At 53.9% G+C, this 22799-nt stretch overlaps 9 protein-coding genes and 1 non-coding gene across 10 annotated transcripts; 4 read left to right on the forward strand and 6 right to left on the reverse strand.

The window, feature by feature from the left end:
- Window positions 1-98: 98 nt before the first annotated feature.
- P170DRAFT_425371 (syntaxin family protein) lies at window positions 99-893 on the reverse strand (the record flags this gene model as incomplete). The annotated part of the gene is made up of 1 exon (XM_024847629.1): window positions 99-893. One exon carries the CDS (start codon window positions 891-893, stop codon window positions 99-101), a length of 795 nt encoding a protein of 264 aa, XP_024706399.1.
- Window positions 894-1376: 483 nt separating this feature from the next.
- On the forward strand, window positions 1377-2162 carry P170DRAFT_160186 (putative TRAF-like signal transducer). Its single transcript, XM_024842562.1, has 2 exons — window positions 1377-1992; window positions 2057-2162. The coding sequence occupies exons 1-2, from the start codon at window positions 1463-1465 to the stop codon at window positions 2064-2066; spliced, it is 540 nt and encodes a 179-aa protein (XP_024706400.1). The 5' UTR covers window positions 1377-1462; the 3' UTR covers window positions 2067-2162.
- Window positions 2163-3871: 1709 nt separating this feature from the next.
- Window positions 3872-4918, reverse strand: P170DRAFT_474647 (sterol desaturase family protein; the record flags this gene model as incomplete). The annotated part of the gene is made up of 1 exon (XM_024853168.1): window positions 3872-4918. The coding sequence occupies one exon, from the start codon at window positions 4916-4918 to the stop codon at window positions 3872-3874; it is 1047 nt and encodes a 348-aa protein (XP_024706401.1).
- An 828-nt stretch (window positions 4919-5746) lies between these two features.
- On the reverse strand, window positions 5747-5819 carry P170DRAFT_t77. Its single transcript has one exon. It is a non-coding gene; the product is annotated as a tRNA-Lys (tRNA).
- A 148-nt stretch (window positions 5820-5967) lies between these two features.
- Window positions 5968-8784, reverse strand: P170DRAFT_382297 (Het-C domain-containing protein; the record flags this gene model as incomplete). Its single annotated transcript, XM_024845597.1, has 4 exons — window positions 5968-8206; window positions 8275-8433; window positions 8491-8638; window positions 8688-8784. The coding sequence occupies 4 exons, from the start codon at window positions 8782-8784 to the stop codon at window positions 6016-6018; spliced, it is 2595 nt and encodes an 864-aa protein (XP_024706402.1). The 3' UTR covers window positions 5968-6015.
- A 991-nt stretch (window positions 8785-9775) lies between these two features.
- Window positions 9776-11094, forward strand: P170DRAFT_436172 (phytanoyl-CoA dioxygenase family protein). The gene has a single exon (XM_024849103.1). The coding sequence runs from the start codon at window positions 10037-10039 to the stop codon at window positions 10976-10978; it is 942 nt and encodes a 313-aa protein (XP_024706403.1). The 5' UTR covers window positions 9776-10036; the 3' UTR covers window positions 10979-11094.
- P170DRAFT_436173 (class I SAM-dependent methyltransferase) lies at window positions 11025-12839 on the reverse strand. The gene is made up of 3 exons (XM_024849104.1): window positions 12615-12839; window positions 11529-12245; window positions 11025-11468 (listed from the first exon to the last, which is right to left on the reverse strand). Exons 1-3 carry the CDS (start codon window positions 12654-12656, stop codon window positions 11229-11231), a joined length of 999 nt encoding a protein of 332 aa, XP_024706404.1. The 5' UTR covers window positions 12657-12839; the 3' UTR covers window positions 11025-11228.
- A 721-nt stretch (window positions 12840-13560) lies between these two features.
- On the reverse strand, window positions 13561-17304 carry P170DRAFT_455379 (putative importin beta-5 subunit). Its single transcript, XM_024851520.1, has 3 exons — window positions 16332-17304; window positions 15738-16267; window positions 13561-15630 (listed from the first exon to the last, which is right to left on the reverse strand). The coding sequence occupies exons 1-3, from the start codon at window positions 17148-17150 to the stop codon at window positions 13860-13862; spliced, it is 3120 nt and encodes a 1039-aa protein (XP_024706405.1). The 5' UTR covers window positions 17151-17304; the 3' UTR covers window positions 13561-13859.
- A 601-nt stretch (window positions 17305-17905) lies between these two features.
- On the forward strand, window positions 17906-18521 carry P170DRAFT_160240 (uncharacterized protein). The gene has a single exon (XM_024842563.1). The coding sequence runs from the start codon at window positions 18085-18087 to the stop codon at window positions 18463-18465; it is 381 nt and encodes a 126-aa protein (XP_024706406.1). The 5' UTR covers window positions 17906-18084; the 3' UTR covers window positions 18466-18521.
- A 2481-nt stretch (window positions 18522-21002) lies between these two features.
- On the forward strand, window positions 21003-21848 carry P170DRAFT_474652 (putative mitotic spindle checkpoint protein (Mad2B); the record flags this gene model as incomplete). The annotated part of the gene is made up of 1 exon (XM_024853169.1): window positions 21003-21848. One exon carries the CDS (start codon window positions 21003-21005, stop codon window positions 21846-21848), a length of 846 nt encoding a protein of 281 aa, XP_024706407.1.
- Window positions 21849-22799: the final 951 nt, after the last annotated feature.

Here is a 22799-nt window from a genome sequence, read left to right on the forward strand (position 1 = left end):
AAACAGAACGCCGCGTGCGCCTCTCCCAGAGACCTATATTTGTAAATCCCCAAATTCCCCGACAGAACAAAGAAAAATGTGATCTATACACCCCTGTATCACTTCAACAGGACGATCAGGATGACCAAGACGATGATCAACCCGATGATGGTCATCATACTCCAATTGTCACCCGCACTCCTCCGGATCTTGTCGAGCCGTCGCCTGGCGCCATTCAACCGGCCTTGGTGTCTCTCGACGTGGCCGTCCATATCGTCTAGTAGTGCAACATGGCCTTCTAGCTCATCCCCGATCTGAATGCTGAGTTGGTGCTGCCGTCCGATGGACTCTCCCAGGCGATCCAACTGCTCGTCTTGCTCGCGCATCACGTCGGAATGATGATCATGGATCTGCTCGTTGGACATTTCGGACTGGTCCACCCCCGACGGGGACGGCGAGTCGCGATACGGCTGGAAAAGGTGGCGACGGTTCAGGTCCTCCTCTTCGGCGGCCGAGTCCATGAACCGGACCGACTTCGACGGCGGGTGCTGCGGAATGGGCTGTTTCAAGTCGGGGGACGAATTCTTGACGTTGGTGAATTGCGGCTCGCCCAGCGGATCGGCGGAGGCTTCGGAGGGATCATGTCCCAGGAACTGGGTCGACAGGTCGCGGAACTGCGTCTGCAAATGACCCAGCTGGTCTTTCATGGCTGGGGCCTCCTCGTCGTTGGCATTCTCGAGTCTGGAACATTCCGCCTCGACGGCCTCGATGCCTTCTCGTAGCGATTCTAGAGAACGGGAGATCTCCCCGTCCTGGCTGTTGGGTTCTAGGTCTAGCGAAATGGCGCGTTGCCGCTCTAGAAGGGAGAGTTTGATGTGATCTGCAAGGAGGAAAAGCTGAGACGGATTCGGCATTTTGAGGATGATCCCAGAGGGCAGTTGGATGCCGATGAGAGGGTGAGGCAGGCGTTGACGGAGGTGACGGTTGAGACGCCTGACGAAGCCGGAGAGTTGAGGCGAGGAAACCCGTTGGGCAGGAGAGACGGAGTCGACGAGGTACCCGACCGGAGCAGATGCGACAGGAACAGGGACAGGGACAAGACGGATGGGAAGGGAGAGAGAGAGAGAAGAGGAGATGGAATGGAAGAACGGCCGGTGTCAGCCTCGCCTCCGTTTGGCTGAGATCAGCTGCCGCCTCCCGCCGTTTCCCAATTTCTCCCCGCAATCCTTCGCTGCCTTCTTCTTCTTCCCCTCATCGCATTCTTGTCGCACCGCAAAACCGCATTCCTCCCTCCCCTCGGCCACCGTGTAACCCTCATGGGTGGCTTGCGGCACTATTGTTTCATCTTCTCATCCCTTCGGCCACTCGTCCGTCCTCGCTCGAACCCTAAACCCCCCTTTCCCGGTGTGAGGATTCAGTGGCGTGACGGTGTCTTATAACCCGCCTCCTGTCCAGGGCTTCGACGACTTGATCTTCGACCGCTATGAATCTCGAAGAGCTCCTCGCTATGGAGCCGAATTCCGACCGCGACAATATCGTCGACTTGCGCTCCTTAGACCATGTCTCAAGTTACGATGACCATCTGATGTGCCCGATCTGCCACTGTCCCTTCATCCGTCCGGTCCGTTTGCAGTGCGACCATGTGTTCTGCCAGAAATGTCTCAACAGCGCCATCACCAGTTTTGCCGCCGGTCGCGACGAGTTCACCTGCCCCAGTTGCCGAACACCGACCAAGGGCATCTACCTTAACGTCCCCCGATTGTTGATCAACATGTGCGATGACATCCGCGTCAAGTGCCCGTTTGCGGAAGAGGGATGCAAGGAAATCATTCCTCGCGGCCATGTCCAGTCTCATGTGGACAAATACTGCGGTTATAGACTGGTGGACTGCCCGGGTACGCTATGCGACAAGAAGTCCCGGAAGAAGGACTTGCATCCCGACCGCCGATGCATGCATGAACTTCACAAGTGCCTGCGCTGCGAGGAGGAGATTATGGAACAGGATTTTGAAGTGTGTTTTACGGTGGTCGCTCTTTCCATGCCATTTATGATTACTGACGACGGTATCGCAACTTAGGAACATGTGAAAGAACTTTGCCCTAGCCTTAAGACAACGTGCCCCGACTGCCAGACGACGGTGTTTCGAAAGGCTCTGAGGGAACATATCGATGCCTGCCCCGAGGCCATTCACTCATGTCCGGCATCTAAATTTGGTTGTCCTATCAAAGTCAAGCGTGCAGAGCTCGTGGTGCATGAACAAAGCTGTCCCCTGATCGCCATGGGGCCGTACTTTGAGGCCCAGAACTCGCGACTCGACTCCATGGAGCTAACCATCCGCCATCTTCAGCAGCGGAACGAGATCTTCGAGGACGGAATTGCCAATATCCGCTCGACTCTGGTGGAGTCCACTCGGTCAATCCCGGGGCGGAATGCTACCGAATTACCGGCCGAACGGGACCGCCGAGGAGAGCATTCGAATTCCTCGGCGGCCGTGTCGAACGACCAATCGCAAGCGGAGAATTCTAATACATACACGTCGAATGCCACGACATATTTGCTGGCACTCCATGAATCCCTTCGCGAAGAGGTCGGGCAGCTCTCGCATGCCATCACTGATCTAGACGCTCGCGCCAGCATGGCAATCATGAACGAATGTCTCCGACTCAAGGAAGACATGGCCCACACCAACGCCGCCGTTGGCAGCGTGCGCATGCAAGTTCAGTGGCTCATGAATCCTCGCATCCATCAAGGCCAGCGGACCGGAGTACGTGCCAACGGCAGCAGTAATGATCACGGCTCTTCGACGCCAGGCCCCAGCCATGCCGGACCTTCTGCCGGTATGCTTCGATCACGCAGACTCAGCGATAGTGGGCGCGAAGGCACCAAGCTGTAGCATCCACGATGCTCCGCGTGAATCAACATAAGACACGAAATAATGATTTTAATATTTGACCGATTATACAGCGACAAGGGATGGCATTTCGAGTGGTTCTACGGGCTCTTTTATCTTTTTTTAATACCGACAGCCTGTCTTAGAGCTCGCTGGTTGATATTTTCTACGCAGTACTATGTAGCTGGGAGTTTTATGGACGGAAGCTATTGATTGCTATTATTATTTATACCACTTGTAATTCTGTGATGTTTTCGGCTTCTGGTTTCGGGCTGCTTGAGTTATTATTGCTTTCTCATTGTTTTTTTGTATATACATAACATACTACACATACATATCACCTGCCTATTTTACTATTGACACGGGGGATCTGGGTCCCCTCGTGTTTTTCTCTCTTTCTGTTTCATTCATTTTTTTGGCACTTACTGGTTTTTCTATTTCCACTGTCTGGGTGAGGTGAAATCTTGAGGCTACTTACTACCTAATAAACATGTATAATATAAACTTACTGATATGAGAAACAATTTTTTTCTGTTACTCTGTTCACATTAAATAAATAATCAAACAGGGGTAATTAAAAAACAGTAATAGGCAGGGGGTCGTGGGTATATATATATATCTAAGCTCATATCATGTCATCCATCCATAACCATCTAGACAAGAAAAAACAGACAGGCATGTATATTTAAACATATGCCCGTTGTTCTTCTTGTCCATTGCTTCTTCGTTCTCATTGTCACCTTTTTTTTGGTTAATCGTTTTCTCGCCCTTTTCTCTCTCTCTGCGTTGGAGTCACCTAGTGAATGTGTCTTCCTTAGTGGATCTTCCAGGTCTTCTAGGTCTCTTGGTAGAGTCTTGGATAAGAGGCATGTAGATGTAGAGGTTCATACAGTACATGCCATATATCAAACACCCTGAAGACACCGGATGAACCGGACAAGCTAGCTAGCCAGCCAGCCAGCCAACTCTTCAGTCCACAGTTGCAGATACACGCGATTCCAATTAGAAAAGCGGCATCGTCGCAGGATTCTCATAATCCACATTGTCGGGCACGGACTCGATGCGGTCATGACAGGTGCCGAAGATACGATCCCAGAGACGGGTCTGCTTGCCGTAGTTGTAACTCTTGCGCCATCCCTTCCGATGATGTAGGTCGTGGTCTTCGATGACGATCTCCGAGTCCAGGACCTGAAGCAGCCAGCTCATGGTGGTCGGCACGGTCAGGTGCAGGCGCAGGCCGCTGTGGCCGAAGACCTCGGCGAAGGCGACGTACTGGTGGCAGATCCACCACTCGTAGAAGCCCATGGGGAGGCCGACGAGGCGCATGGTGAGGTAGGTCATGAGCGGGACGCCGACCATGTCGAAGAACTCCTGCTCGTGGTCGGCGTAGGCGGCGAGGAGCGGGTTCGGGTGCTTGGTAAGGTGGTGCGTGCGGTGGAATTTCCAGAGGAAGGACACGTCGTGCATCACCCGGTGGTACCAGTAGAACCAGAAGTCGAGGATGATGCCGTAGAGGCCGATTTCGAGCGGGAGCCAGGCCCAGTGCATCTCGGAGGGGAGCTGGCTGCGGGTGTAGGAGAGGTAGATGGAGAGGACGATGCGCGAGCCGGCGGTTTTGTACAGGGAGGTGACGACTTTGCCGACGCCGACGTCAGGCACGCCATCCCGTTCGTGCTGGTCGCCGTCGAGGAAGCCGTACTTGTGGCCGAGACGGCGCAGGACCTGGACCTGATAGAGCACGGTGGCGTTGAAGGCGAAGAAGTAGAGGTTGAAGACGGCGAAGGGACCCAGGGTCTTGCCGGTGTAGGTCATGTAAAGCTGGTGGACGAGGAGCGGGAGGGCCGAGTAGAAGAGCACCCAGCGATGCAGGGACCATTGGGGCATGAAGGGCACTTTCTCGTCTTTGCTGTGTACTGGGACTTCCTGGTCCAAGGCGATGGGGTGGGCATTGAGCACCTCAAGAGCCCAGTGGTTGATATTCCATTCCGATCGATCGCCGACGCGCCAGGTCGACTTCATAGAGTCCTTGGGGTTGGCCCTGGTAGCCATTCTTGCTGCCGTCTGGTTGAGATTCTATTCGTCTGTATCTTCTGGGGGTGGCGTTTCTCTCCGGGTCTCGGTCTCGATACGACTGGGTCTTTCTTCCCAAGGAAGAAGACCAGAAGGGTCCGTCCCCGGCCATATCTTAAATAACATCTCATCCACCAGACTTCCCCGGGATTCGGACAAACGAGCCAGTCTTCCTCATGTGAAACTGGGGGTAGAGCCGTAGAAGGCATCAGGTCTCGCAAGACCACCCAAGATAGGAATAGGATGGAATCGCCTGTAGATCAGTTTCGACGCCGATCATCTGTTTGGTTTCCCCAACAAAAGCCAGGGCTGCTGGAAGCGAGATAGTTCATCCCACTACAGTGGAACCCCCCGAGCCAGACCAGATTCGAGGTCTATTTAGTGGGCATGTGAAGAACGAAACCAGGAACCCCGGTTTGATGTCCAACCCCGCATTGATCCAGCCTCGGATTTGAGGGATCAGCCAGGGGCGCTGAATATTGAATAGTGCTGACACCGTAGCATCTCGTCTAATTGTTCTGCGTGGTCATTCATATCGCCCAGAGGATCTCGTGGGATGCAGATCACATCGAATCGAGAAAGCCGGGGAAACGAGAGGAGAAAAGGAGAAAGAAGCCGACTGACCGCCTTGACCATCACGGGACTTGGAAAACCAAAAAGGAAGAAGATATAGAAAGACAGAAAAAGAACATGAGGAGTTGAGAGATGACAGACAGACAACAAACAAGTCAAAAAAAAAACAATCAATCAATGCTCCTCCTAGTAGATAGAGAATGAATGGAGTCGGCAAAAACAAAAAAGGAAGTCAGCCCAACGCGGGGCTCGAACCCGCAGCCTTGTGATTAAGAGTCACACGCTCTACCGATTGAGCTAGCCAGGCTCCCGTGTTGAAAGTGGTTGATTTAATGTGCTATATAAACAGTTTGCAAACTATCCGACTAGTACAGTATGGTCGTAGTCAAGGCAATGTTTACGATCTACTACTGTACTGCACCACCCTGAGAAAAGAACCATCAAAGAATCAAGGAATCAATCTGATGATTAAACTTCCGGAATTAAACAGATGCCTACACATTTTAGTATTGGTATCCCCCAGAGCCATATCCCCCAGAGCCATATCCCCCAGAGCCATATCCTCCTGATCCGTATCCTCCCGATCCATAGCCCCCAGAGTTATATCCACCCGACCCCTGCCCGGAATATCCACCACCAGATCCGTACCCCCCGGATCCGTAGCCTCCAGAGCCATGTCCGGATGAGCTGGACTGTCCATATCCTTGTCCATATCCCTGTCCATACTCTTGCCCATACCCTTGGTTAGAGTGTCCGCCGCCATAAGATGGCTGGCTGGAGCCGTGCGGCTGCGACTCGTAGCTGTGGCCATGGCTAGATGGTTGACTATAGTAGTCCGAGCTGTGCCCGCCATGCCCGCCATGTCCGTGATGGCTGCTGTGACCACCGCCGTAATCCCCACCGGACTGGTGCGACTGGTAGCCTTGGTGCTGCTGGTGATGCGAATGAGATGAGTGGGACGAGTGGTGCGATTGATGGGACTGGTGTGTCTGATAGGACTGCTGGCTCGAGTACTGCTGATCCTGGTAATGCGACGAAGAGCTCTGTTGTGACGGAGCCTCCTCCTCCCGGTTGGAACCACCACCCAGTCCGAGACTGGAGAAAGCACTGCCTAGCTTGCCTAGGTTGGACATCCCCGGGATCGGAAGGTTGGAGAGCTGCTCGAGCGGGTTTCCGGAGGAGTTCTGCTGGGGCGGCCGCTGTTGCTGCTGCGATTGCGCCCCAGATGACGCTCCGTGGCTGTGCCCGTGACCGCCATGGCCGTGGGAGTGACCCTGTCCCGAGTTGTTCTTCCCTTCTTTAACACCCTCGGCACTGAGGATGTCGTTGAGCTTGGAGCCTCGGTCGGACCGGGACTGGACCCAAGACTCGACGGCTTCGAACATAGATCGATGAGCGTCGTTGCGCATGTTGCGCAAAGCCGGATGATGGAAAACCTGCAGGCAGTCCTCGACGACTTGATGCTCCGGGATGTTGGTGTTCTCCCAGGCGTGAAGGACGCGAGGCGCCACGTACCGGAGGATGGCAGAGGCGACCTGACCCGCCGGTTCGTTCAGAATGTTGGAGAAATGGTCCTTGGACAACAGCGAGTGGGTGGGATCCGTGCAAGTCGGGTCGGTCCACGGCTCGTACTGGTGCTTACCGGAGGCATCAATGACGCCGGCGGATCCAGACTGAAGCGACTTGGAGGCGGCGTTGATGAGAGGGCGGATGAAAGGAGCCAGCAGAGACATGACGAAGACCGTCAGCGTCTCGGTGACCTTCTCAACCAACGTTTCCAAACCGGGGATCTTTTCGATGATCGAAGAAAGTTTACGGACCACATTATCTCTGAATTGAAGGATCGGATAGATCTGTTCAATGGTCTTGCTAGGGTCAAACTCAGCCAAGGCACCGGAGGGACCCTCAGAAGGCTTGCTGGATTCATTGGCCCTCGAGGATCCATATCGATCATCATCAAAGCCGCGACTGCGACCTGAGTCGCGTTCGTTGAAGCTCCGGACGGCTTCGCGAGCTGCGTAACCCGAACGAGAGCTGCCGCCTCTGTTGGAAGACTCTTGGGCATCCGAGCGACGCTTGAGCTCCTCCGCTTCGGCCACAAGGTCTTTGGTTCCGGGAATCTTTCCGAGCAATGCGGTCAAGGCCGTGCTAGAGCCGGAAGAAGAGTTATTCTGGGCATCTCCCAGCGCGATGTCCATTTCGTTGACCTCGGACTGAGTGAAGTGGTCCGTAGCCTCTCCAAGCACGGAGTGGAAGAAATCCACCATGCCAAAAGTTCCAGTCACCAGCGGAAAGACGTGCTTGCCGTGGATGTTCATCTGGGTCCTAGTGCCGGTATGGGGGAACACATTGTGGAAATTCATCTCGCGGAGGGCAAGCTCGACGTAGTTGGTGTGCGCCGCAAAATCCTCCAAGGTGTGTAGACCCTGACCCAGACATCGCAGCGCTTCGCACAGATCTTCTTCGTTTCCTTTCCGGCTTCCGCTGTGGGTGTAGGTCCGGCCGTAGTGAATGCTGCGAGCCAGGCTCTTTTTGATGTACGCAGTGCTGGTATCCCAGTTGCCTCGCTCATTGGCGATGTAGTTCTTCATGCCGGTCTGAGGGTCGATATCCAGCTCGGCCTGACGAACGGGGCCACGCAGTCTCTTGTCATATTCGCGGGCATCTTGGTTATCGGCGTAGTCCTTGGGGTTGCTATACAGTGAAACCAGCGTCAGCGATTTTGAAGGCATGGGGTCAAGCAAACAATGCGAAATCCATACTCAATATGTTCTTCCGGACGGTAGACACCCAATCTCTCGGAGGTGACCTCGAACTCGGCCGTCGCGTAGCCGAAGGTCATGAACGAAAGGATCCAAACCAGGACTCGAATGGTATCGGCGGGGAGACTTTTGAGGGTTCCGACATCCATGGCCTGGGAGCTTTTTTGTTTTCCAACGTCAGCAGCTGCAGCTTCCGAAGAGGGCAAGAGCACTCACTAGTCGCGCAGCCAGTTTCCAAAGTAAGCGCGCTTGATCATGGTTGACGTCCACTTGTGGCCCTTGATGAACGCGACCGTCTTGAGCATATCCTCGATATCGCCATGGCGCCAGTTTTTACCCTCGACGGCGGAGATGGAGGCGATGTCTAGGGGGGTTAGCAGACGATCGTCGGGGATGGTAATGCAGGAACATACTGCCGGCACCGAACGCATCTACTTGCGAAGGGAGCACAAGCAAGAGTAAGCCCAAAATCAGCAGGGCACTGAAGCCCGGGCTGATTCTCAAGGCCATCGTGTAGAGAGCGATGGGGGAGAAAGATACAGCTAGAATGAGATGAAGCTAGAGGAGAGGAACTGGTTAGGGAATAGTAGAAAAGAAGAAAAAACAAGATGCACCCGAAACGCACCCAAGGCCGCACTTACCGAAGAGGGGTTGCCGGGCTGACCGATTAGGAAAGCACGAGAAGTGGCAGGCGCGACCTTTCCTGATCGGACGTTTGTATTTGCCTCCGCTTACGTCCTTCACAGCATTAATTTCCTGGCGATGATTTCAGACAGCCCCGCCACCGATGACGGCTGAAGGCCTTCGATCGGCAGCGCCCTATTCCGCATCGGGCGGTGGGGGTTGCTATACAAACCATCGAGTCTTGGCTGAGACACGCCCATCGCCTCGTCCGTGGAACCAGGAGGGACCGCGGTACGTACGCTGGTCGATGGGGGGTAAGGATATTCCTGATGGACATCGGTGATCACGATATCTCCTACCAACGGAGTACGAGCCAGCCAACCGTCATCGGTCATCGTCAGGTCATCTCAGCTCCCCGCAGTCCACCTATCCAAGGCAGCCTGAGGCAGATGCCGGTTGATCGCTTGGCAGAGGCTCAAATATATTGTATATAATATAATTGATTATATATTTTATTTATATCCAGGCAGGTATGGGGTAGACCACCCGATAGAGCTGGACGGAGTATATTCGGGTTCGTGGCTGGACTGAAGGAGAGGGTCAGCTCATACCTGCAGACAATCTAGAAGTAGCTTACCAGGAGGTAGTACCTCAGGGAGTAGTAGTATACCTCAAGCAGATGTTGAAAAATATCTGGCAGGACCTCCCTAAATAGACCACCAGCCCACTGTCCAGTGAACTGTTAACAGTAATAATAATAAATCCTAGTACTGTAAGTAACCGACTGAACCCCGCTTTGCCTGCCGCGGGGTAAACCCTCCTACGAATGTTTATGCGTAATAATGTTTGTTCGGCATCAGCGACGTCGTATTGCTACGCTACATCGTTGGGTAATAGAATCCACGGCCGATGCGACATCCTCACCTCCTCTTGGCTGTATAAAAGCCCCTGCAGATATCTGGCAACCCCGGACCTGACCCAAGGATTGCCTTATCTCCCGTGACCTCAATTTTTCTTTCGTCACCCCTCCTTCCATAACTTACCTCATCCATCATCCATTCATCCATTCATCCATTCATCCATTCATCCATTCATCCACCCTCTGTATCAAACCCCCTCAAAAAAACGACCTACAAAAATGTCAACCCCCTACCTAACCGCCCTCCAACGCGACGGCTTCGTAGTAATCCCCTCGCTCCTTAACCCCACCGAAGTGTCCGAATTCCGCGCCGTCGCGACAGCCGCCACCACCAAGACACGCGCCGGCGAATGGCCACACTTCCGGACCGTACCCAAGCAGTTCCCGCCGTGGCCGACGACGCCGCCGCCCGCCTCGGAGGGCGGGATCTGGGGCGTGCAGCACCTGCTGCATCCGGAGATGCCGGGGCGCGGGGAATTCGCGCGGTTCTACTTCTCGGAGAAGGTGCTGGCGGTGGCGGAGGAGTTGCTGGGCCTGGGCGCGGGCAGAGGCGAGACGGGGGAGGAGGAGCCGCTGGTCATGGAGCTGTTTAATCTGCTGGTGGCGCCGGAGACGAAGGACTTCGAGCTGCGGTGGCATCGCGATGATATTCCCGACACGGTGACGACCGAGGAGGAGGAGCGGTTGTTGCATGCTAAGAGCCCCGGGGGGAAGCAGTCGCATGCGCAGTATAACCTGGCGCTGTGTCCTGATGCGTCGTTGATTGTGGTGCCGGGGTCGCATCGGCGGGTGCGGACGGAGGCGGAGCGCGCGGCGGCGCCTTATGAGCCGAACATGCCGGGTCAGCTGGTGGTGGAGCTGCAGCCGGGCGACGCGGTGTTCTACGACAGCAATATCCTGCATCGCGGGTCGTATCAGGCCAAGCCGGAGGGAGGGGAGGAGTCGCGGTTGACGCTGCACGGGAGTATCGGGTTGAAGGGATCCGGCGGCGACGAGGCGGACAAGAAGGTGCGGGCGACGGCGGTGCTGCAGCACGGCGTCGGGGCCTGGGTGCATCGCGACGATGCGGCCTTTGGTATTGGGGAGCGCGCCGAGAAGATGCGCGCGAATCTGGTGGCAATGGGAACGGGCGAGGGCGTGGGATATTCTCTACAGGGGTAGGACGAGGTTGAAGGTCAATTGATCCTGGACTCGAAGAATGGAACCGTTGAGAAAATGTTGAAAAAACCGTCTCGCTCATATATATACACCAGGCCATGAAAATAAACAAGAGGGTATTCAAGAAAAAGAAAATAAACCCGAACAGTAAACCCCGGCACAAACCCAAAATTTATACAACAGTCATATAATCATCGTCGTTAAACCTCGTCGAAAATTCGTTGCGCCTTTTTGGTTTTCAAGCCATGAAATCTCACCCATCCAGCGGCCGTTGCCCATAGACATAATGGAACAAGACGTAGCTATGGTACGGGGAACTGAGAAGCTCCGCACGCACTTTATTCACGTAGTTCTGGGCCTCTTCGAACGTCCAGCCCAGAACGCGAGTGAACAGAGCCAGCGAGTAGGGCTCGACGGCCTCGAAGGTCGTCACTTTGCCGACTCGTCCGATCTCTTTCAACCGGGGACTTTTGGGCCAAGAGCCGACGGGACACTGGACTCGAGTTAGTATGCGGTTCACCCGTCTTCAATGAACAGATGGGGGGACACCAACCTTATACACATCATCGGTCACATTGGCAAACCCCGCCTCGTGCATCCAGCCTTCCAAATGAGGCGCGATATTCATCCTCTTGCCGAACTGACAGCTGGCCGTGTCCAACTTCTCCTGCCAATCCGTCAACAGGTGCCCCTGGTGCAGCGTGCCGTCATCCGCCTTGAACCAGGCCTCGTACTCCTGGATCTCGAGCCAGCCGCCGGGTTTGAGGTGGCTGTAGGCCTGGCGCAAGAACTTGCCCCAGTCGCCGATGGCGCCGCCCAGCGTGCGGGCGTGGATGTAGTCGAAGGCTTCGTCGCCGGTGAAGGTCCAGTCGCTCTCGGCGTCGTCGATGTGGAAGGTGCAGTTGGGCGGCGCCCAGCTGGGCTGGATGGGGCTGAGGTCGGTGCCGACGATCTCGACGTCCGGCAGCAGCTCGGCGATCTCGAGCGCCCAGATGCCGGTGCCGGTCCCGACGTCGAGCATGCGGCGCGGCACGCCCTGCTGGAAGATGGGGGCGCGGTTGAGGTCGCCGCCGATGAGCAACTTGAAGAGGTGGTGCATGAGCGTCAGGCGGTCTTGCTCTTCCTCGTCGTTGGGCATCGGGTATTGGCCGTAGCGGTAGGCGTGGTAGCGACGGCCATTCTCGTAGCAGTAGTCGCGCACCGAGGAAGAAAGGGTCAGGTTGGAATCGACGACTGATTGGGCGTCGTAGAGCGAATCTTCATCACTAGTCTAGAGAGAAGGAAAAGTGTCAATATGGTCTATCGGAGGTTGAGAGAACGGGAGGGGCGAAGGAATTGCAATTTAAATGAAACGCCAATCGGACAATGGATGATGACATCCTTCAATGCGACACCGACAAAAGGATCCTCCCCGCTCTCTGATCTTCTGATCTTCTCCTTTCCCTTAATTCTGGAGAGGGACCGACCCGGAATGGGTCCTTGTGGAGTGTACAAAAAATAAAAAATAAAAAAACATCCCCATATGGGGGAACAAGAGTATACCCCCATCGCTAAAATATATATATATATATATATGTATGTGGATTTCTTTTTTTGCAAGGGGCAGAGTGCAGAGGGACCGAGAGGAGAATGAACTTACATCCACCACAATGTGTTCGTAGAGATTCGGTTGTTGTGGCATACTTCTTCCCTCGGAAGGAATCTGGTCTATGATCTATGATGTAAGGAGGGGGAGGGTGGAAAAAGGAGAGAAAGAAAAAGGAAGGAGAGAGGAATAGAGAGGAAGAGAGAGGGGGACCGAGAGAGAAAAGGAAGCGAGAGACCAAGGGGGAGAGAGAGGACGAGGGAAGAGGGAAGAAGGAAGACGGGCTGGAGTATAGAAGGCGGATGCAACGCAAAGTGACAGGGGGCCGACCCGGCAGAGAGGACGCCGGGTCGACGGCGGTGTGCGCCCGCCGCTCTGGTTCTGGTATTGCTTGGTATCTTCGCGGCCACGTCGAGGCTGCAGGTATTCTGGATGGATTGTGAATAACAGATAAATAAACTAAATGACACCAAATGAGTAGATTCTTTTTCCATCCGCCCAGCAGAGATATCCATCCTACTCCGCAGTCAAAGGATTCCTTGGGTTCCATCCCCCCTCCTCTCGTCAACCTCGCACACGGTTGGAGTGTCCTCCCTTGTACTCCCCATGAATCTATTGCATCCCGTCCATCCCGTCTAAAGCGCACCCGACATAATACCGTACGGCTGGTAACGACGGCCCCCGCACGGGCGGATCCGGAAGAGAAGCCGCCACCTTTCGTGTCATCCCGACTAGAGTCGTCCGGGTTTAGTGGCCTCTCTGAATTACCCGATGCGTTTATTCATCCTTCGATGCACCTCGTCCAATCCATCCGCGCTCGCCTCTTCTTCCCCTAATCATTGCTAAAATCGGGGCTACTGTAGTGTGAATCCCCCCCCCTCTTGGTCTGAATGCGCTGGCAGGAGGTTAGTCATGTCATGCTGAAATCAACCGAGACACTACCCATGTACTAAATACTTTACGAAATGGTCTAGGCAAGGTCACAAACGCAAAAGAATTTGCAGCATCTCCAAATATTCACATCGGTGGAGCTGGGCCTGGGAACGCGGCCCAAACTCATCTTCCCTGGCCACAAAAAAAAATACATACGTACATAGCGACTTCCGACTGAATACCCAGTCAATATGTTCATTCCCGACAGCGATCGCCGGCCTTGGTTTCCCCCAGTGGTTCGTTGTCAGCGTAATCTTTCCTCGGCCCTTCTGCTTCCTTTCCCCGCAAGTCCCAAGTAATCGGATCCATCACAAATCACGAAGATCCTGGCGTCATCCGCCCCTTTTCGGACCACGGCGGTCCCGATCATCCCAGACTCTGCAGCTTCTCCTGCTCGGCCGGCGTCAACGCGGCAAAAAGTTGCTGGAACTCGGCCTTGGCCGATGCGTTGCGGAAGAAGTCCAGCAAGAACGCCTGCGTCTCGTCGTCCCGCTTGCGCACGCCAAACACTCCTTCGCTGCCGCCTTCGCCAAACGCCATCAGCTCCTGCTTCGTTATCCCCAGGTTCAGATCCAGCGTGTTGCCGGGGATGTCCTCCCACTCGTCATCCTCGTCGCTGTCCTCTTCCTCCAGCGCCGCCGCTGTGGCCGCGTCGATCTCTTTGCTCCCCGACGCCGCCGCCAATTCCTCCACCAGCACCTTGACGATCTTCAACGGTGCCGCCACCGCCGTGTACTGGTCCGGGTTGTTGCGCGTCTGCGACCGGGTCTTGATGCGGCCGGTGTCCTGGATGATGAGGTCGCCCTTGACCTGCACCTGCGCCAGCCGAGGGTCTTCCAGGTTGTAGAGCGTTGCCAGGGCGATGATGTTTTGCTTGATCTCGTCATACCCGGCGAAGTTGACCGAGTTCTCCAGCCATTTGCTCATCACGATCGGCAGTCCGCTCTGCCCGCCAATGTCCACCTGCGCCAGGAAGTCCACCACCTCGCGCGCACTGATAAGCGTCAGTCGCGCAAAGACAAGGATCAAACTCTGGATGAATTGCGCTTGCTGAGCGGTCGCCAATCGTTGCGCCACGGCCCGAAGGAGCTGGGGCAGGTAGGGACCGAGTCGTTCGGAGCCCGCTTTCTCCACCAGTTCCGCGGCCAGCTGTCCGACCTCGGTGGCCGCATTGTCGTCGACGGAGGGCCCCAGCAAGCGATCGATAATAACAAGCACCACCTCGGTGGCCTCCTTGCCGCTCTGGGGATCCCGCCAGTTCACAAATTGGGCGAAGTCGTGCGAGAGCATGTGCCGAACGGCCTCCGTCGCCGGACGGATCAGCTCCGCATCGGTCGAGTCCAGCAGCAGTCGATTCATCTTGGGCATGACGGTTTCCACGAATCCGGCCGGAAGGGGCTCGAGGGACCTCTCCGCCAGAGCTCGCACGAGATCCGCGGCAAAGTTCGTCAGCGTGTTCTCCTGAGTCAGGTTTCCAACGTCGATCGCCCCGGTCAGAGAAGGCAGGACCTTTTCGCAGAGGAGAACGAATGATTCGGGGCCTTGGTCAGCAATAGACTCCACGAGGTCCTCGAATGCCTCGGTGACAATCATGGTGAGCTGGAAATTGGACGCGCCGTTACTGGCGATGTTGAAGAGAACATCGATGGCGATCGACGATAGAACGATGTTTGGATTGACCATGATCGTGTCGCGCAGCGTCTCGGCGAGTGTGACCTTGAGATCATCGCTGTCGGTTGGTTCCCGGAGGTCGTGCGAGGAGACAAACTCCGAGATAGCGGAGATGATGGAGTTCTGGAGGGGAATAGTGGTGCTGGAAGACAGAGAAGGCAACAGGTCCTGTAAAGCGCGAATGCATGCAACCTTCACGACTTCCGAGGGGTCTCCCGCGATTGCTTTCAGTGCAGCCTCCAGATACGAAGCAGCGGTCGGCTGGAACGCCTCGCCGGCAACCTGGGTCAAAATACCCGCCACAAGGTAGCCACGCGCACGGAGAAACTCTTCCTCTTGCTGAATCGAATAGTGGATGAGGCCATTGAATCCATTTGCCAAGTCTGTAGAGATCTGCTGGGCGACCTCACTGAAGTCCCGCAGCAGTTGGTTAAGAATGTACAAGGCCGATTCGCGGGCCTTCCACCTGTAACGCGAGAGAATTTGGTTAGTAATTTTTCTTGACGCTGCGTTCTTTTCGCATCTTTCTCGTCCGGGAAAACAAGAAGACAACAAGGAGGTGGGGGTCCTTACGTCGAAGAAGAGTCCGCGAAGACAGCGTTTAGATATACTAGCATACCCTCGACCGTAGTTTGCTTGAGCCATTCACCGAGTTTGATGACCAGGTCTCCACTGCAGGTACGAGGCGTGTAGTTGGCAGTGACTGAAGTCTCTTCCGATAGGAATAGATTGACGTCGATATCCCACAGGCCTTCTTCTTCGGACGTGATCTGGGCATATGACCCGGTCAACTTCAGAATCTCAGGCAACCAACTGGACGTGGACACGGCTTGTCCGGCGTTCTGCAATTGCTGCTGCAGCTCTGCCTTGACCGGAGGTGCTTTTAGGAGGGTCTGAATCAAATCCAACTCTTCCAGGACCAAGAAGTCCAAGGTGTATGGGAGCCCGTCCACGTCTTCCAAACGGCCCTGTCTCTCGTCCCGTATGTAGAACTCATGGTACCCATTCTGGATGTTCGTGAGCTCCGTCCAGATTGTAGAGAAGTAGATAGGGCTTTGGGCCGACAAGAGACCGGGGAAAACCATTCGGATCTTCATCAGGGTCTGAAGGGGTAGAGTGGTTAGCAGCTGAAATTGCATAGGGCAAGCTAGAGTATCCCGAACGTACCTTCACCACCTGCAATTTTAAGCCAATCACACCCCTCCACTGCGAGGCAACTTCGGTCTCCTTCGATTCTTCTTCCTCCACAGGAGCTTCGGGCAAGGGCGCCTTTAGCGTTGAGATAAAGAAAGGCGACCAGCCGCCGAGCACCTCGTCCATAAACTGCTTGACAGCCACCTTGTGTTGCTCCAGGACCATTTCAAGGGTATCGAAGCACGACCGGAAGACCGCGATGGCCAAGGCCCGGAGCATCGGTCTTCTCGACTCGCTGGTCGCAACGCTGTAAAGGGACGAGACAAGGTCCCTGGCGACGTTAAAGAATTGCTCTTCATTGAATCCGGTGTCGACCAGATCCAGGAGCACCTTCAAGGCACCGTGTAGGGCCCCCGAGGTGCTACTGGCATCGTTGATTATCTGAAGAAGCGTCGGCAGGAGGTCCGGCCACTGTTCGGGAAAATCGGCGCTGGCTATTTTGCTGACGGCGAAACTGGCGGACGACTTGACCTTGCGCTCAGGGGTCTCCTTCACGGTGGCTAGGTCCAGCAGGACCCTCCGAATCTGATCCTTGTTGGGATCACTGATGAGGATGCGGCCCTTGAACTCGTCCAAATTCGGGGACCAGGCGGCGGCAATAAAGGTACGCAGGACAGAGAGGGCGGACTGACGGAGATTGGTGGGGACGGAATCATGCGAAGCAATGGCGGCCAGGGAGAGGGGGAAGCTCTCGTTCGTGTAGAGACGCAGCAGTTGAAGCTCGGCGGTCTTTCTCGTCTCGGCGACCGGCGACTGCGTGTCGGCGAGCAGCGATAGGAGCTCTTGCTCCATAGTTGGAGTTGTGGGGGGGAGGGAGAGAAGGGGGGGAAAGAAAGGAATAGATTTTGTTGACAGACTTCAGGAGGATTGAGGTCTAGATGGTACACAATGAGCCAACACAAAGAACACAAGACCCCGGGCAAACCCAATGGCCGAGTCGAGGCACTTCAATGATAGTAGAATGGAGAGTTGACATCAACGCGAATTGGGCGCGTCGGAAGGAGGGGCACGCAGAAAGAGGGAAGCGGTGAGGTGAGTTGGCCGTTCGGCGAAGGCGGTCATTCTACTAGTATTTACCACTGTAAGTGTAAATCCGTAGTATTTCATACCCAACTTACAGTTACGCCGTGCCGTGACTCGCCTACCAGGGATTCCCATCGCAGGAACCATGGTTGTCCCTCTACCCAACGGTCCTCTTTTTTCTCTTCTTTTTCTGCTGTCCCTCTTTTGGCTCTTGAAGATTACTGCTTTGCGGTTCGGGGGTTCTTCACCCTCACGAGACCCAGTTTTTTTAATCAAAAATTTTCATTCATTCAAGAATCGCGCGATTAGCCTCACGGTTAGTCATCTGTCTCCGGATGACCATTGAGAATGTACCCAGCAAGGGCCCCAACCCAACCCAAGACAGCCAGAAGTCACACCCGAGATCCGATTGTCGATCGAGGAAAGGAACTCCATGGAAGAAACGCATTCCGCGCTTAGTGGCGGAATGCTTGCCCTCCAGACGGCTGCCGGGACCCAGAATTACATCTGTGAGCAGCTCGCCTGCATTGTACTTTTGGCGGGTTGCAGGCCCTCGACCCCGGATGGGATTGACGTAATGGACGGATTCCATCCATTCTGCCCTCGAGAGACGATCAACAAAGTGGCATAACTTTCCACCGGTGGCCTCGGGAACTGCAGGCAATACGTAATTGACCACTTGGGACGTCTTTGTAAGCTGATCATGGGCGCTAAACGGCCTGCGTGGTGGGGGCTCCAAGGGCGTTCCGGTAAGATTTCTTCCACTCAGCGTTCCCGGAGAGAGGAAACAGAAAGGAGCAGAGGCGACCGTGGATGGGCGGAGCAGGCCCTGCGGTGGATGGATCGATCCAGGATCGCACAATGCCACTACGTCCTAGCTTCTCTGGCGCCGTTATCTGCAGGAGGCATCGAATACCAATCTGTACCAGATTACCGCGATGGCATTCAGGGTTCCCGAGCAGACCGGGGGAGGCGACAACGCATTCCCTCTGACGATGTCGAGCCTGTGGATAACCCGCAACGACATCGGTTCACTCCTCCGGCGTTGCTGCGTAGCTGCTCAGTGGACGAACGAGACGCCTGAGTCAGCAGGACAAGACCGATTTCAATGATTTAATATGCAAGGAGACGACGAACTCCGGCAGGGGGAGAGGCAACAGTGAAATTAAGGCTGAAGGCTAGCACGGGAAGAAGACTTAGAGCCAGCCAGATGATGCAATCGTAAGCGGTTCGGCGGTTTGGCCATGGGGATTTGCCTTCCTTCGCGTCCGTTTTAATCTCGTCTCGCAGGAATCCCGCCGTGAAGAGGATTCGGCTTTCTGACCGCCAGCAGGCGCTGTCGATGTGTCCATACGTGTCGGGTTAGGTTTCGCTTGTGGCATTTCGGTCGATGAGAGATGATCGGCCGTGTGAACTAAAAGCGCCTCATCCCACCCACTCGAAGTCGGTGGGGACGCCAGGGAAGTTATCCTGTAGGGGTATTTAAACACCGTACGGCGGACGGATCTTGACTCGATCATGAGGACGACGTATGTCCTCCCAGTACGGCGCAAGTCGGTCGGTGGTCAATAGTAAGGAGGTCGGTAAGATGTGGATGAATGGTGACCAGCGACGGTCTTCGCGATGAGGCCGATGGACGAATAATGCAGGCAGAGGGGACTACATCCACTAGAGGGACATTCCTTATGGATTTCATGGATACTCTTACGGCGTACGGAGTCTGTTTTAGCGTATCCGTAATTGCCCCTCCGATATTTCTACCTAAAATGATGAGTATTTTGCCTTACACATTATTATACGGGAGGTAGGAAAAAAAAAAAAAAAAAAAAAAAAAAAAAAAAAAAAAAGGTAAGAAAAAGAAAAAAGAAAAAGAAATGAATTCTGCAGCGCACCCACACCCATGACGCAACCACGTGACGGGCGGGCAAACCGTGACTTTGGGCGTCTTTCCCTCTTTTCTGCTGGAAAATCGACTCCGTCGCCCGACACGCCTTCCCCTCCGAAGGACTGCCTGTCTGCGTTTCTCTCGCTCTCGCTCTCTCTTCTTTGTGTCTTGTAGTCTGTGTCGGTTGGCCTGCGCGTTCTTCTCGCTCTCTTTATTTGATTTTTCCGATTTTTTTTTCTATTTATTTATTATTTTCCGGATCCTCTGGGGGACTTTGAGCGGTCTTTACTGGTTGACTCGATTCTCCCCATATCCAACACTCCCAGCAGCCCACCTCTTCTCTCCCTTCCCCCCGAAAGGGTTGGTTTTCCCTGTCGTCGGTCCGCCTGCCTTTTTCCCTTCTTCCCAGTTCACGGAAGGGCCTTTAAAACCCAATACATAATTACAAAAGAAAAAAAAAAAAAAAAAAAAAAAAAAGACAGGACAAGACCAGTCAGGACAGGGGACGCCAGTATAAATTATTCCATCCTATTGGACTTCCCGTGAGAAATATCTTTTTGATTTTCTCGTCTTTTTTTTTTCTTTTTTTATTTTTTCGCTGCTCCTATCAAGAACGAGAAGGACGAAGAAGGTTTCCAGGAACAAAAACTTCCGAGGGAGAGGGGAGCCAAAAAAGAAAAGAAAAGAAACGCCAAACAAGGGGAAAACCCGTCTGTCCTCTTTATCGTCCAGCTCCAACCCATCCGGAACCTCTGGCCAGAGCAAGACGAAGCTAGACGGCCCTCATGCTCTGAGGTTTGCTTGTGTTTCTCCCGTCCACCCAACGTACGTCCGGTCCCTTCCTTACCTCTGGCAAACCACAATTAATCCACTTGCTTCCCCTCCTTCCCGCCCTCATTCGCTCTCGCTCCCTCGACTCGCCCTCGCTCTTTCTCTCTGCTCGCGCTCTCTCTCTTTCCCTCGCTTTCCTTTCAAACATTCATTCCCGTTTGCTTTCCACACCACCTGAGACTCCTCTGCTTTGGTGTTGCCCCCCCTCCTCCTCCTCCCTCCCCTCCCTCCAAAATTCATCGTCCTTATTCACTTGACATTTTGCGACCCTTTTTTTTTTCCTTTTTTCTTTTTTAATTTTAATTGTACCATTACTGGATCTTGCCGCTACATACTCTTTTTTTCTGTTTGCCTCTTCCTTTTCTGTTCTTTTCTTTCCCCTCCCCTCCCCTCCCCTCTGCCAGTTTTTTAAATCTGGTCATCGCTGTTATCGTCTTATAAAAAGTTTATCTTCGGGGTTCCTCTTGTCTTTGCCTCCCCTCTTCTGGTTATTCCCAACCGAAGAAAAAAAAATTTCCCCTCCATCTGTCACCCCCACTCTCACCTTCCTTCTCTCCCCTTTCCCCTCCTTTCCGTCGATTGTCGTCGCATAAAAGGCAGCAGGGAAAAAGAAAAAATAAATAAACAAGCGCCCTAGACGAGAGAAAGAGCGAGCTAGAGAGGGACCGTGGGACAGCGAGCGAGCATAAATCACCGCCGTCATTTCCCATGTGTGGCAAGGAACTCCGTTGTTGACCTGTCGTCTCGAAAAGGCAGAGCGATGATTAGCCTCAGGGTGGAACAGCACTCAGATTCTCCGAAATCCCGTCCATACCATCTTTCCCGTGGAAACGACGATACCAGAGCCTTTGACGGCAATGCCGATTGCCAGTGAGAGCACTACTGTCAACTCCGTTACAACCACCATGACCACATTTTCCGCCCCGGTCACCGCACCCAAATCGATGCCCAACAATCAGTCGGCGTTGGCTGCATCCTTCACCAATTTCCTCACCGTCTCGATACACCAGATTCTGTTCCTCCGTTCGGTCTACCCGCGAGCAACGTTCCTGCCCGTCCGAGCCTACAACTACCCCGTTCGCCAGTCCCGTCACCCGAAAGTATGTGACTACATCAACGATGCCTCGATCGCGGTCGGGACGGAGATTTTGAAAGGCACAATAACCGCAGTCAGTATCATCATTTCATCTCTCCGCACAAATCAGCCCCTCGAGCGATATGCCTTTGATCTGTCGGGTTTCCCCCGCGTTGCCGCCGGAGAGATCAATACCACATTTGAAGAGAGAAAGGAAGATTCATCCAAACCAGGTGTCCCCTTGTCAGAACGGGGCTCCGCTGCTCCGACGGTCGATCTCGAAGCCCAATTTCGTGCGTGCCTCGCCAGATTGGCCTCGGCCTGTGCGCGGTTAACGCCGCTTCCCCGGGACGATGAATTCAGCTTCACCGTCTGCATTGAAGTTCGCGAGGACGCTTTGCCTCCCGCCGGGACCACGACGGAAGAACAGACCTGGATCGTGGCCGAACCCGACAAGGTTCACCTCCGATCGTGTACAGCCCCATACTCCGTGTCGAAGTTACGGAATGGGGAGCCGCAGCAACAACCGCAACAACCACCTCCCAAGGTGTCGAACGGTCGCGCGAAAACAGTCCCCGTACGACGGGTAGAAGCCGGCGAGCTTCGTCTAGAGCTATGGGTAGAAGAGGCACGACAGAAATTCAATGAACCGCCGGATTCGGAACATCCGCCTTGAATTGCATAAATCGGGGTTCATCTTGTTTTTCTCTTTTTCTTGGAAACTCTTCTTTTGATTTCCCTTATGGAAATTCCTCTGTGTTTCTGTCTGTCTAGTTCGAAGTTTCCCTCTTCTATTTCCACTCAAACGTGATTTCCTCTGCTCTTTTTTTTTTTTCATTTTTATCATTATCATTTATTTTTCTCCCGTTTTTATCTCATTCTTTGTTTTAGCGTGACCAATGATCGAACATACATGATGGATGAGGGAATTGGGAACTGTCGTCCGAAGTGAGCGGCGCAAACATATAAAATGGGGAGCGGACGATTTTTGGGACTCGCATGGCATTACATAGATCTGGTTCATATTTTTTGCCCCATTTTCTTTTTTCCACTTATCGTGATTTGCCATTTCTCTTCGTTTCCTCGTCACGTTCCTTTTGATGCTCATTTTTCCAACTTCTTCACTATAAACCTTTTTCTCGCTTCTCTTACCACCTTTCTTTTTGACTCTCATCATTTCCACCGACTTTTTTCCTCTTTTTTGCCACGGAATGTTTCCATTTTTCATACCATCTCCTATTGTACTTTTCGTCTCCTTTGTTGAGCTCTTTCCAACACGATCCTAGCCAATTCAAATATCTAGCATCTAGGTACCAAAAGGTCGCCAGCGTTGTCGCTACCCCGTCATTAGAGGAGATGGTTTCGTCGAGTCCTGTCCGTAATTCATAATATGATCCTTGCCATTTTCCGTTTCCTTTCACAGCGTCCCAGTTTATTTGGTATTTTCATTCCGTGTTTGGTTTTTGCATTTCAACAGTGTTCCGTCTCATACGGACAGAACGTTCATCCATACGCCCCGTCGGGTTGGATGTGGCTAATACTGAAACGGCGCCACAGATCGCGCAGGCCGGGGAACAGACGGTAGCATGAAAAGGCATCCACAAAGCTAGCCAAGATATGTATGTTT

The sequence above is a fragment of the Aspergillus steynii genome (genome assembly GCF_002849105.1).
Source record: "Aspergillus steynii IBT 23096 chromosome Unknown P170scaffold_3, whole genome shotgun sequence".
Classification (NCBI taxonomy): Eukaryota; Fungi; Ascomycota; class Eurotiomycetes; order Eurotiales; family Aspergillaceae; genus Aspergillus; species Aspergillus steynii.

What these genes read in the sequence shown, in the direction of transcription:
- P170DRAFT_160240 (XM_024842563.1), top strand. Translation starts at nt 18,085, where the DNA reads ATGGGCGCTAAACGGCCTGCGTGGTGGGGGCTCCAAGGGCGTTCCGGT.
- P170DRAFT_436172 (XM_024849103.1), top strand. Translation starts at nt 10,037, where the DNA reads ATGTCAACCCCCTACCTAACCGCCCTCCAACGCGACGGCTTCGTAGTA.
- P170DRAFT_436173 (XM_024849104.1), bottom strand. Translation starts at nt 12,656, where the DNA reads ATGCCACAACAACCGAATCTCTACGAACACATTGTGGTGGAT. An exon ending in ACGAACACATTGTGGTGGAT is followed by an intron (nt 12,246 to 12,614) that starts GTAAGTTCATTC and finishes CCTTCTCTCTAG; the next exon opens with ACTAGTGATGAAGATTCGCT. An exon ending in TGACCGATGATGTGTATAAG is followed by an intron (nt 11,469 to 11,528) that starts GTTGGTGTCCCC and finishes ACTCGAGTCCAG; the next exon opens with TGTCCCGTCGGCTCTTGGCC.
- P170DRAFT_455379 (XM_024851520.1), bottom strand. Translation starts at nt 17,150, where the DNA reads ATGGAGCAAGAGCTCCTATCGCTGCTCGCCGACACGCAGTCGCCGGTC. An exon ending in TAAAATTGCAGGTGGTGAAG is followed by an intron (nt 16,268 to 16,331) that starts GTACGTTCGGGA and finishes CTACCCCTTCAG; the next exon opens with ACCCTGATGAAGATCCGAAT. An exon ending in TTCGCGGACTCTTCTTCGAC is followed by an intron (nt 15,631 to 15,737) that starts GTAAGGACCCCC and finishes CTCGCGTTACAG; the next exon opens with GTGGAAGGCCCGCGAATCGG.
- P170DRAFT_160186 (XM_024842562.1), top strand. Translation starts at nt 1,463, where the DNA reads ATGAATCTCGAAGAGCTCCTCGCTATGGAGCCGAATTCCGACCGCGAC.